The sequence below is a fragment of the Pieris rapae genome, chromosome 1 (genome assembly GCF_905147795.1).
Source record: "Pieris rapae chromosome 1, ilPieRapa1.1, whole genome shotgun sequence".
NCBI lineage: Eukaryota > Metazoa > Arthropoda > Insecta > Lepidoptera > Pieridae > Pieris > Pieris rapae.
Window position 1 is genome coordinate 1,155,974 of NC_059509.1, and position 13,773 is coordinate 1,169,746.

At 34.4% G+C, this 13,773-nt stretch overlaps 2 protein-coding genes across 4 annotated transcripts; both read right to left on the reverse strand.

The window, feature by feature from the left end:
- Positions 1–553: 553 nt before the first annotated feature.
- On the reverse strand, positions 554–11,518 carry LOC110994453 (E3 SUMO-protein ligase PIAS3). Of its 3 annotated transcripts, none has more exons than XM_022261079.2 (13): positions 11,171–11,518; positions 9,624–9,758; positions 9,110–9,281; positions 8,296–8,432; positions 7,437–7,614; positions 7,007–7,108; positions 5,733–5,973; positions 4,880–5,114; positions 4,355–4,512; positions 3,153–3,356; positions 2,903–3,043; positions 2,016–2,106; positions 554–811 (listed from the first exon to the last, which is right to left on the reverse strand). In XM_022261079.2, exons 2-13 carry the CDS (start codon positions 9,728–9,730, stop codon positions 805–807), a joined length of 1,773 nt encoding a protein of 590 aa, XP_022116771.1. In that variant the 5' UTR covers positions 9,731–9,758; positions 11,171–11,518; the 3' UTR covers positions 554–804. The 3 variants fall into 3 exon arrangements, with proteins under 3 accessions (XP_022116771.1, XP_022116768.1, XP_022116772.1); XM_022261076.2 differs by having other exon boundaries at positions 8,296–8,441; XM_022261080.2 differs by lacking the exon at positions 9,624–9,758 and having other exon boundaries at positions 8,296–8,441.
- Positions 11,519–11,942: 424 nt separating this feature from the next.
- On the reverse strand, positions 11,943–13,695 carry LOC123689602 (probable beta-hexosaminidase fdl; the record flags this gene model as incomplete). The annotated part of the gene is made up of 1 exon (XM_045630562.1): positions 11,943–13,695. A coding segment is annotated over one exon (1,686 nt), but the record flags the coding sequence as incomplete, so codon positions are not given.
- Between the last annotated feature and the right edge of the window lie 78 nt (positions 13,696–13,773).

Consider the following 13,773-nt stretch of genomic DNA (forward strand, 5'->3'; position numbering starts at 1 on the left):
GGTGAAAACATATTGGTGTTTTTGAATCTGAAAATATACCTAAACAATATCATAATTAATTTTATACATTGTTCTTATTTATATGATTAGAAAGACGTTAAAAATAAAAACAAAACATATTTTCGTAAGAAACCGTTAACAATGAGAAAAACTCAGTTGAGTCCTGATGGGAACAATTGAGCACAAATATAAAAATCGAGATTACTAATATAAGGTGATAAAAAATACACAAACATTACGTTACACATGACCCTAATAATACTAGATATCCATTTATAATTTTTCCAGATGATTTCTTGCACTAATTTTTATTTAAAAAAAATAAAATATATAGCTTACCTGTATAGTTCAAATCACGAACGGGCACTGGTCGCAACTTGTCAAAAAGCGCTAGAATATGGTAACAGATGGGGTTACTAGTACTAAATTGTGTAGTTTATAAGTGAACAAATGAATACAACAGTTTTCAACCGGAAAGCTTAAGAGTTTAATATTTATTTTTTTAATTAAATCTTATGTCTACAATTGTGCACGCCAGTTTTGAAAGGGTTAAAATGAGTTTTAAGTCACGCAACTAAATCAGTGAGATTACCGTTTATAAGTAAGCATATTTATAAGCCACTTATAATTAGCATCAGTCAAAATAGGGTTTTTAATGCAAAATAGCAGAGTTTGGAATATTTTAAGACTTAATTCGCGTATCTTTCATCTTTCAGTGTACTAGGATTGTATGAGTGACACCTCAGCGTAAGTTTCGTCCTCAGAAGAATGACCGGATGATAATTGGCCACTCTTCTCTCTGAGTCAGTATCTGTAAAAACATATTTTTTTTAATTAGAAAAATATAATTGTGCATACTTAGAAACCGATTTTGATGAAACTTAGGAATGTTCTTCTAGTCAAAATATATAAATAATCTGCATCTAGACAAACATATATATTCTCCGAAACATAATACCAAAATATATCATCATTCTTAAATATTAGCCATTTCCAATTTTAATTGTTTATTAAAAGTGCCATACATAACATCTACCTGACACTGATATTGAATGTTTTGTCCTTATCTCTTTCAATATTCAGAAACAGGATAACATTTATATCTATCATATAGAAAATGTAAGAGAATGAAGGTGTGTTACACAACATATAAAAAAATACAATACAAGATAAAATAAAAATTACCAGCAAAATTTGCACTTAACAATAATTTCTTTAAAACCGATCAGCCCCCTACCAAATAAATCCAGCTCCGAATAAAGAATCTACTGTTTAATCAGTTAAAATCGCGAAGAATTAGAAAGAACTGAACCTCCTATACTCTATCCTCCTGTTTTTGCAGAATAAAAATTTGGAAAATTTTGCTGATTTGGGGAAAAGGCACACAATTATATATATACTGTAAGAGGATTTTTATATACACATTATGTTAATTGAAAACTTTACTCTGATTTTTAATTCCATAGAATTATGACAGCTATAATTTTTTAACATGTTAGGAATGACAAACAGTTTTGGCCAACCAGATTCTTCAAATTAAATATGTTATTTGTTAGTGAATATATCAATTTTATAAAGTGCAGTGCTTCACATTGAATGTGGTTTTACGGCGATTTATAATGACATCCCTTTTCGTAAGAAACAGTAAAATACACACAGGGAAATATTCTTTAATGTTTACGAAACCTAGAATTAGTAGACAATCCCTACCTTTTACTTGAAACTGCATAAAGTTATAACTATTATATTAAAATTAAAAAAAAGGAATTTAAGTTAATTCGATATATTGTTCGTGATATTGAGACATTTGTTAATTTTGTATAAGGTCATTTGAGTAATTAAATTTTAGATTTACCTTGTAAGTAAAATATAACTTTTTCTTGCCCTCAAATGAGTCAAATTTATCCCTTTTCAGAGGAGAACTTTTTTAGTAGCAACACTTCTGACATGTGAGAATTTTACATAATGAAAAATCAGAGTATATAGTATATAAAAATAAATTATACGTAAGATACCTTCTATAATTGTCATTTTGTTCTGCGTCTGCGTAAGGCGCCCAATGGGACGGCGACGATACATTCTGCTCGCGTTCAGTATTACTCGTGCCTAAAATAATTTTTATATAATTAATATTTATTTTATTAGCTCTGCTGTTACACCTGGGTTATTTGGCCGTAAACGTATGCTGTATAAACTAAATAATTGGACGTTTGTGCTGGAGAATTTTTCAATTCAAACCAGCATAGCTTCATCAACCAAACTTAAGTAATAAGTAATAATAAGTTTGACTAATAAATGAACCTAGTCCTTGGGATTGTTTTGCTCCAGTTAAAACAATTTGTCTGACTCAAATCTAGGCGATTAAAGTGGCGGAGTTTCTTGCCCGCTCTACGCCTTTGACTTGCGAACTGGTAGTAAATGTAAATTTAGTATTAATTTAACATCTTTTCTGTTGACGGTCATAAGTGTACTTGGTTACCATATCAAAACAGTTATTTTGAGTATGAATTTGAGTTTGAAGCGATCTGAGGAAAATCTCAAAAAGGACATTTTTTCCGTTTTTGCACCTTTTTTAATTGATCCTCGGTACCTATTGATTTTTATACATTAAGTATTAATTTTAATAATTTTTAATAAATAAAATTTCCACGTAATATCACCAATAACTTCGTAGCCGCACATTTATGTCTATGGCACTTTGTGATTTTACTTATCTGTGGCAGCGGCCATTTTGCGCATCTGCCGCCATTCATACATTGACAATGACAAAGTGTGACATGTACACCAAATATATGTTTTATAAACTAAAATTATTTAATACATTGAATCAAATTAGTAAATTTTAACAATTTATGTATTTAAACAAAAATATCAAATGAGTCTCCTGCCAAAAACGACTTACAATGTTCCGGTGAGACACTCCTAGCATCGGTGGCGCGAGGCTGCGGAGATTCCGCTGCGGGGGGCGAAGGGCTATCTAGCGAGATGACGCCCCCACTGTTACTCGGGGATCGGTACCCGCTTGATGATACTGCATCAGGACCTGTAATCAGAGTATTTTAATATAACAGAAAATTAATCAATAATATTTTATTTTAATTAAAGTATCGTTAGTTAAATAAAATATAAAAAAAAAGAAATTAAAAAATTACCATTATTAGTATTATAGTTTTCTTCTTTCGGAGTCTGATCAGCTATAGGAGGAGTGAACTTTGGTGCTGGAACCTTTCTTTTCAAAGGCAGTTCATCTTCAGAGTCGGAGGTGAGATCTACCAGGACTTCATTCGGCTTAGGAGTACGATTTTCTCCTACAGCCGCTTTCTTTGCTGCATTGTTGCCTTCAATTGGTATGACTTCTATAAAATAAATATTTGACTCAAATAATACCTTATAATTTTTTGTAGTATTTATTTACACAATCATTTTATTTATTTTTTCTCCATAGCAAATATTAATCAGCGCAAATAGAAATTAAATTAAATTTTTCTGTATGTGTTTCATGATCAGCCTCTTGTGCCTGACACATGTGATTTTCTCACGATGTTTTCCTTCTCTGTTTAAGCTCCCAAGCCGTATTAAATGTAAAAAAACAGACAAACAGAAAGTCCTTTGATACAAAGCCGGGGATCGAATCTACCACTAGGCCACCGTATTAATATATTTGTATGTCACATATCTTATATCATCAGTATAAGATTGTAACAAACAAATATATTTAAATGACGGTATCACTTAACATCAGGTGAGCCTCCTGCCCGTTTGCCCCCTGTTCTATAAAAAAAAGTCTCCGCTTTAACTGTCAAAAAGTCAATAATCAAATAGCAAAAGTGATTTGACAGTTCTTGAAAGCAGATTTAATATTAAATCCTTTCTGGCTTAGATGTAGGCACTGTATATCACATACTATTCAACTGTCCTAAACTAACCTATCCTCTCTATGACGTTCTTCCCCCTAAAGTCCCCCGTCCTTTAAGAGTTAAATGTTTGTAAATGTTTGTGTTTAATCCATATTGCAGATTTTTATGTAAATATATAGCAAGTAATAAAATTAAATTGTAATGTATATATATATATAAATTATTCATAAGTAGTAAATAGTATTTAATCATGTTTTTACTCATGTTTGTGTTGTCTTTGCTGTCTTTAAACTAGCAATTGAATTCCAACTATTTTTTTTAGGTTCATAATTACCTATCAATCTCCTCCTAAAATTTTACCGATCAATCTCCTTCGTGCCTTCTCCTTCTACACGACACTGGCGAAGTACCTTGTGCCCAGTTGGCACAAATTAAAGCCAAAAAATAAAAAAATAATAATAATAAAATATTAAATCTTTAATATTATTAAACCTCACCCAACTCGTCCGGTATGAGAGTGACAGGCTCCGCGACAGGAGCCACCTGCTGCACTCGCGGAGGAGGGGAATGCGCCGACCAGCTCCCGTCTGCCAGAAGTTGGATCTCATTGCAGTCAGTCGCTAAGCGGGGAGAGGTCAGGACCTCTTGGAAGTACCTGCCATTTGCAGTGTTCTTTTAATTTGGACCAAAAGCGTTTATAAAAAAAAACATCGTATGTGTACAAAAAAAATTATCTAGCAAAAATTATGTTTGTAATGAAACGGAGATCAAGATACTTAAAAATCTCTGATTATATTTTTGACTATAGAACTATTACAAATTATAATTTTTTATAGTTCTTGAATCAAAAACCTTAGACCCAAAAAATGTTCTCTCATTCCTTTTTTTTAATATTTTTTCTTTGTCTATGATTATTGTTATTTTGTATGTTTCTGTGTGTTTTCTTAGTTATAAATGTTATCTGTGTATAAATAAAGTTCATACTTAATCCAATTCAACTACTATCTAAATTGAAAACTCACCCGTCAACAACCAGCGAATCATAGGGCGCCGGCCTATCGCAGACCGGACAGAGCCAAGTGGGTTTCCTCTCATTCATTTGCAGGAACAAAGACGCGTCGAAGCACTGCAAGTGCGGACAATTCGCGGGTCGACACGGACAAGACATCCGCATCTTGCCCAGCGGACACATCAGGGACACGCGGAGTGACGTCGTCGCAATTTCGTTGTCGTAGTCTTCCGCGAGCTTTTCTTTAACTGTTAAGTAGTAATTATATAAATAAAATATCTAAAGTTTTACCATAAAACATTATCATTCAAGTATTACGTAAGCAATTTCCCCCCAGCCCCCCCCCCCCCGCATCTTGCAAAAGTAAGCAAAGTTAAAAAGTAGTACATAAACGTATTTTTTTTTTTGTAGAAATCCTCGAAAATACAAATTTCAAGCATAGACAATGTGCAAGATAAACGTAATCATAAAATAAGAAGGTACCTCCTCCCCCCTTTAGTGCTTACCCCCCCTCCTTAAGTATTTTAAATGCAGAGCAGAGTTGGCCAAGTGGCTTCAGCTTGCGACTCTCTTGTCCGAGGTCGGGAGTTCGATCCCTGCTCGTGCACCAATGGATTGTCTTTCTATGTGCGCATGTGAGGAAACCGACATGTCTTAGACTCAAAAATTCGACGACGTGTGTCAGGCACTAGAGAAACAGTGGAGTAGTAGAGAAACAGAGACGTCAAAAAAGAAAGGACTGCCACCAGGTTCTGAGTTCAGTATGGACCTTGGGGTTCTGTCTTCCACTATTTGGACTTCACCAGTTAGGGATATAAAACAGTCTCAGACCTACTGAATCTACACAAATATTAAAAATAACTTACTAAGCGATCTAGTATAATCAGCGTTCTTGGTGCCTTTATTCTTCAGCCTCATGAGTAACTCGGCAGAGGTCAGCTTTTTCACCATGAAAACACTTAACACGTATGCCCTTGTGAAGTCTGCCGCCCATGTCACCTGGATGGTGTTCGCCACAGTCGGAGACAGTTTCACTAGGGATGAGATATTGACTGGCCGTGGAGGTCTCTTTGGCTCTGGAGTTGGTTTGTTTGTTGGTATTGGATTCTGGAAAAAAATTCTTGTCATTGAAACAATTCATGACTTCAAAACTTAAACGAAGGAGTTCCAAAACGAACTACAATATACAAGTATGAAAGAAATTTGCATTTTGAAGTTATACTTCTTTTGGCGCGATGGAAAAAAATGATGAGAGTGAATTTTTACGATGCGCGCACATACCAACACCTAAATTCGACATCGTAAAGTTAGGTCTAGGTGGCATGGAAATCGATAACTATGTTCAAGTTGTATATTCTAGTATTTTTAGATTTGGAACACGTGTTTCGTAACAGGTAAATAAATATTATTCTGTGAAAGGATTTACTATTTATTTATTTAAATAAAATATTTTTGATTAATATTAATATTTATCGTTAATCACTACTGCATTTTAGTTATTTCCATACGCCAAAGAAGTAAAACTTCTAACGAGTGTACATAAGTACACACACTCATTTTAATTTAACACAAAAACGATGGAGTAAAACGTTTAATTATCTTATTTCATTATTATTTAAGTGAAGTGATTTTTTGCGGTTTAGAGGGGTATATCTTGGGCGTTTCATTTCATATGGGAACTGAGAGTTTTGTATGGTTAAAAGTAGCGTAACGTACGTATACAACAAAAATTGTTATCAATTTTTTTATCTTCGTGACTTGAAGTAATAATATAAACTAGTATTTTTGAGAACAGCAACATAGTGGTACAGCAAAAGAATTATTTGAAGATCAGCATGAGTTCTGTTATTCAACAACTCTGCTGTACTGAAAGTTTTCATTCATTTCATTTGTCAGGTTTTCTGCAATGCCTATATTGGTCTTGTATTTCCAAGTTCATCGTCCAACTTTGAGGTCCATAGGTCTATACAGGTATTGAAGAGCATTCATGTTCGTTTTTTTATGACTTTTTTAAGCGCCCAAAACCTTCATCCATGCTTTTGCATTTTGTAAAAACATTTACTATATACTTAGTTATTAAGACGACATTTATATAATATATACATTAAAATAAATATAAAGTAAAGTGAAATATACTCACTGGCAGTGGACACATTTTATTGTTTACTTTAACATTAACACTAGGTGGAAAGTAGTCTTCTTGTTCGCACGATGTCTCTAACAGGCAAAACCTTAATTGTGCCTGAAAAATGATATTTCATATATTTAACCAAAAGTAGCCAGTGGCGTTACAAAGGTCTGGTTTCTTATAAGCAAATAGGCTTTTAACGTCTAAAAAATGTTCAGTTTTATGGACAAATACTTAACCGACGTTAAGAAAACAGATACCTAACAGTAAACTTTAAGTGGTTAAATAAAAATAAAATAAATTTCACTATTTTATAATTTAATTTTTTTACATACAATGTAAATTAAAAAAAAAACTAACACGTGTTGGTTTTCACATTTAGACATAACAGATGGCGTTGCACAAGTCTGCAAACACTGTCATATATTAAATGTATACTCACTTGTATGACATAATCAAGTTTATTGCTTGTTCCAACTATATCCTTTCCTGTGGCGATTTCTGTTGCTTGTTGCGGTGTGAGGTGGAATATAAAACTGCCTTCTTGCATTCGGCCTGGTTGTATCGGCATCATTGTTGACGGCTTCATAAGTTCCGCTAACACATCATAGAATGGTAACCTACCACAAAATACTCTTTTGTAAATTACAGAATATATTTAAACAAACTTTGTATAAGAGAAAACGTCTAAATCAGTGTTTAAATTGAATTAAATATTATGACACTATCTCGTCAGTATAATCTTTAAGCTTTGTTGTATGTACAATATCAGTACAATAATCGAAACAGAACAAATTTAAGCCTTCGACTAGCCAGGCTCCAGAAGATAAACCACTCCTTATATGGAAAATGTACTAAAGCGAAATAAGAGATCTATTACGGAATAAATTTAAAACTCTCGTTAAACGTAAATTATTCAACAAAGTTTTTTATAAATTTGACGATTATTTAAATGATCGTAATCTTTGGGAATGATTTCTCCAGTTCAATTTGTATGACTCAAGAATAAAAATTTAAAATGGTGGCGAAGAATTTATTGCCAGCTCTTGCTCGCTCTACGCCCTTGATTTGCGAACTGCTAGCAAATTTAAAATTAATGATACATAATATCTGTTTATTTTGAGTTTAAATTTGATGATTACAACTTTTAATCTATACCCGAGCTGTCACCGCTAGATCAGCTTTCAAATAAAATAAAAATCTATCATAAACTATACGTTTAGGACCTACGGTGTCAAAGACAAATTTTCTATGACAGAACCGTTTATTGCGCAACCATAATCAACAAAAGGTATACTCACTTTTTAAACTTAACATCAGGATGTACGGGGAAGGGCGGCGGCATGACTGAGGTGGGGGAGGGGGAAGGCATCGGTGCCAACGTGGCTGCCCCCGCTCCGCCATATCCGTGGTACATATTACCCGTGTACATCGGGTTCTGGCGACCCTGCCACGTGACAAACATTTAACCATTCCTTAACATATAATAGAGCTACCTATCCAATTCAATCAAAACTGTTATTTATATCAGGTATGGGCAACCTTGGCAAGGCAGTTTTTGTCGCGCACCACCACTATGTGGAACCAACTGCCCACTGAAGTATTTCCGAACCAATTCGACTTAGGGTCCTTCAAAAGAGCGTACAAATTCTTAAAAGGCCGGCAACGCACTCGAGAGCCCTCTAGCATCTAGAGTGTCCATGGGCGGCGGTATCACTAAACATCAGGTGAGCCTCCTGCCCGTTTGCAGGGGGCAGGAGGCTCTATAAAAAAAAAAACCTTTGATATATTGAGCGCCTAACTTTAGTAATAAAGTTCGCGGGTAAAGTAGTAGTATAAGTTCGCGGGCCACATTTAAAAGTACTTAGTTCATTTTTAAGTAGTAATAATATTTTTGCGACAGATATTATACATTTAACGGCAAAATACATTAAACGGCAAACTAGCGGCAAACTTCAAAGAGTTTTATCGAGTAAGTCAAGTAGACATAATCAAAGAGTGAATCTACAACCTCAGGGATAGAAGTCGCAAACTGATGCAACTAAGCCAACACTGCTTAATTCTATATAAAACTAATGAATTTCATATAAAAAATACAGGACACTATACACTAACCGTTACAGGTAGGTTCTGTGTCCTAGAATCCTGTGGGTTATTGACTATACTGTAGCCACTGACCACTGGGTGCTGGCCATACATGTTGCGGGAGCCCTGCATCCCTGATGCTAGTGGATCTTTGCCTTGGGAACCTGTGCCGGTTGCACCAGATTGTATTGCTTGGTTGTTCCTGCAATAAATATTAGGATTCCGAAATTGAAATAATAAGAAAGAGATATTTCTATAAATAAAACTGTAAAACCCTAGTGCATGTCTTGCTCTGTGAAGTATTTGCTAATTCGAACATACTGACCATTCAGCTTTGATCAGAATAATAGCACATGGCACATACAGATTTATTGTCCTCCACCAAACATGCAAATTTGACAACACTTAAAATAAAAGGAGAGTAGATATTTCTAATCTACTACAAACATGGCCCACAAATCCTCTAAGCTAGAGCCCATAGACAATCAGAATATCAGACCAAAGGGACAGAATTGCGACACAATCGCAAATTAATGAAACTTGCCTAGAATGTCCTTTATTTTTCGTTCTAAGATCAGATGAGTTTCCATTTGTAGCTGATGAACCCTGGGCTGTGGTGACTACTCTCGCTGAAGACCTTGTTTTAACCATTGTTGACGACTGAGTTAAATCGCGTCAACTGAAATTAAGGTGTCCGGAATCGGACAGACAACACTGTAATACAGCTTAAGGCAGACAAGTTCTGGAAACTTTCGACTTTAAAACACCTTATTTCTCTTACCAATGAGCTGGGACTAAGGAAGGTTCAAACATCTGCAATTGAATAATAACCCATTAAGTCTACAATGGTTAAAACATGTCTTACAGCTTGATTAGATCAACCTCAATAATCCAAGACGTAAGGAAAGAAAAAATAAATTGGCAGTCCTCTACTTTTAAAGTTAACTATTCCACTGCAGCTGTGAAGCTAGAGAGAAAAATATAGTTATCCTTAATTAGCGGAAAAGGAGGATATTTTTGGGATAGGAGCGAATCAGTAAGAGAAATAAGTTGAATGTTTTGTCCAAGGAATTTTCCAGATTTGTACAGAAATTATTTTAACTATAAATACAAATTATAACTGGATATATGAATGCATATTTATATTTGGAAACAGGATAGGACCACCACTATACTAAAAAATAAACTTTTAACAAGTATTACTCTAAAAGACAATATTTCCATCAATTAAATAAAGAAAACAGGGTTTTCTAAAAGCTTTGAATTATTTTTTAATATAGCAATTCAGCAAACAACTGTTATTTAGTTGCAAACTGGTTGACACATAATAAACTAATTTTGAAAAATGCATTATTATTTCAGCATTTACATTACTCAAAAAAAATACATCAAAGCAAGTTCTTAACAAAACATTTAAAATAATAATTTTACAGGATGAAGAGTTAAATGTTATTCAGATGCATTTTACGTTTTAATATTACTTGTGCCTTGTTTATACTACCTAACTAAAATATAATCATAAGTATTGGATTGCATTTTTTAAATTTTGCTTTTGTTCTTCAGGAAAAAAAAATGAAATGAGAGTACATGTCAAAGTCAGTGATGCGATGACCTAATTAATTTAATAACTATACTTTTATTACTTGTTTAAGATTTTATATAAACTTTTGGATAATAATCGGAGGGTTTTGAGTAAATTTGATAAAATTGCTTTAGAGTTAAACTGCTTAGTATTAAACAAAAGTCTTCCTTATTACAATATTTTATTTTAATTAGTTGTGATCCTTAAAATTATTAACCTCAATATAGTATTAAATATATTAATATTATTGTTCTGAAACTTATTAAATATCCACATTGGTACATCTTGAGGCAGTTTTAATACAATTTCCAGATCTAACCACGTTTGAAATTTAGTAAACATTGACCGGCAGCAAACGTCTTCGGTATTTCAAGGTATTTGCTTATTGAAATTTACATTCAAAATCATATTTTATAAATTTGTAAACAACCATAATATTATGGAATTGTATGAAAACGTTTACAAATTTGAACCGACATGAATGAAAGGCAACAACTACGTTTACTTACCATGATATAGCGTTACCATAATCGTAATATCTACTCATAATTAATTTTAAGTTATTATAGATACACTGACATTAACCACACTTATAAAAGTTGTTATTTACTATATCAATGTCTTTCACAAAACGCCATAACTTGACGATCTTCACTTGACGCTAGCTGACTGTCCGCCACATTGGTTTGAGCATAGACAAACTCATATGTTGTGATTAATATCGGTTCAATGCTATGAAAACGGAAAGTTAAACTCACACTGGGTCGAGAAAGGGTCAGTATAGTGGTACACGGTATTGAATAGTTTGAATTAAAATAAATTAGTTTAAGTCACAAAAATAATACTCCTTATTATTTTAAATGAATTGTAAGTATTTTTAATAAAATTTTCATAGACAATCAATTGCTAGACTATTACGTAATATCCGTTTCCTCTATTAGGGCTGTCCAAAATATTTATTTGGTCGGCGATTAGATATTTTCGGTTTTAAGCTTGGTTATTGCTAAAATTATGACGTCTGTGAGCATCAAACTAATAAAAAAATGTAAAATATATTAAACAATTCATTAACTAACCAACTAACATGAGTAATAAAGGAAAAAAAGTTAAATTTATTTCATTGCCACAACGAATATCCAATTTAGTCAATGCAAGAAATTTTACCGATACTAAAAAAATAAATTATTTTTTATAATTTTATGTATTTTGTAAAAAACACAATTTTTTTACATTGTCTTTTAATAAAATCCATTTGATGCTGATTTTTATTTCAGATTTATCGGTGTGATTTTAAATAATAGTTTTCGTCACTACCGTTTCCGGGCAAGTAGGGCTGTCAATATTTTTATCAACATGTGTAAGGATTCTGAGAACACCAGTTTGACCACAGTGGGGTTGTTTGTATACCACGTTGTTTTAATCGTAAATTATGTAAATCAAGTCTTGCGTGTACTGGTCGAGTTGCAGATTCAGCTCGGTCTGACCACAATCTTTCTGCCAATGCTGCTGCTCTTGGCCAAATTCTGGAATCTAATCCATCTTTACTCAAAGTGGATGTCCACACCGTTGCCTCACCACCTTCCAAGGATTTAATTGCTTTTCTAGTCCACGGCCTGTGTTCGTAAACTCTCTGCCATGAGTTGAAATTTGAGTTTCCAGTTTCTTCATACCATTTGCTGTAGCCGTCATTCAAATCCCAAGCATCTTGATGGGATAGAATTAACCGTAGCCCACTTAGATACTTCTGGGACGACGCTAAATCGTTAACTTGTAATCCAAGATTGCGGTAGTATGGTTTTAAATCCGATTTGATACGATCCCTCATTTTGGAGTCCCAGAACAATATTAAGTTTGGTAGTTTTTCATTTGCAGTTTCTAATCGTTGTAGTGCATTAGTTGTGAACACAAGCCAAAGATCCATAGGGTCGGTCGCATTAAACTTCTCAGCCCAACAACGTAGTGATACATCGCCGTTACCCATATGGAAAACGTCATCCACACCGGTTAATTGTATAATTTCCGCATACAACTTTTCGATCATTGTATACACTAAAACGCTTCGCGGATTTAATTGCCCACATGGAGGTTCGTCACAATACTCAGTCCATGGTTTGTTTTTCAAGCAAAGCACAATATTATCAGCAATTTTTCTGCCCTGCCACATCCATGCTGCACTTACGTGAGCCGGCAAGTCTACCTCTAGCAAAACGCGAATGCCACGTAATCTTGCGTACTGAATGACAGTGCGTATATCTTCTGTGGTGTAGATGGCTCCTGGACCATAAGCACCGTAATGCGCTAATTGTGGCAAACTATCCAACTCAAGAGGAAAGGATTGAGCATCAGTAGCATGCCAATGAAATGTATTAAGTTTGCAGGAAGCCATTCCATCTATTGTAAGGAGTAGATCACTAACAGGAAAGTAATTTCTAGCAGTGTCAAGCATCAGACCACGATATTTAAATCGTGGGGCATCATCAACGCTAGCTGCCTCCATCATGAAAAGTGATCCAGCGTATGGATCAAACCAAACAAGCTGTGAAACAGTTTCAAAAGCATGACGCACTCCATTAAATGAATTAGCTGATATATCAACTTGGAGTGACCTTGATGTGCCGTTTCTTGGTCTAAGAGAAAACCGATAACTTTCGTCGGTCTCCAGTCGCAGTCTTGGATCTCCTTGCCCGCTCTCGCTTATAGCTACATACACAGCAACTGTCCGCCAGTCCTCAAAAACACGTATGTCGTGTTCCATTTTTCGTAAGACGCCCTGAAATATCTCAAATGCGCCCTTGACGTGTTCCCGAACGGACCTTGATGGAAACGATAATATTTGCAGGTGAAATAAGTCTGACCGGACTGGTACGGCAGATGTTGATAAGCTAACTTGTCCAGTAGGCTGTGGCCAAAGAGTCATAGAAGCGCATAGCATATTACAAGTCATTAGAGACTGGAGTCTTCCGGAGAGCGTTGCTTTTGTTGGGACGCATTTATCGTTGATACAATCCCAAGTCCATAGAGGTAAGGTCGCTCTAGAAATTTAATCGTAATATGAAATATCTGCTCTTATGAGTTCCTAAAGTATTTTGTAATAAGAGTCCAAATAGCTAAT

Excerpts from the sequence above, each read along its gene's own strand:
- LOC110994453 (XM_022261076.2), bottom strand. The coding sequence starts at position 9,730 with ATGGTTAAAACAAGGTCTTCAGCGAGAGTAGTCACCACAGCCCAGGGT. Across the intron at positions 5,115-5,732 it reads TGATTATACTAGATCGCTTA|TTAAAGAAAAGCTCGCGGAA; the intron begins GTAAGTTATTTT and ends ACTACTTAACAG. Across the intron at positions 2,107-2,902 it reads GAGTGTCTCACCGGAACATT|GCACGAGTAATACTGAACGC; the intron begins GTAAGTCGTTTT and ends AAATTATTTTAG.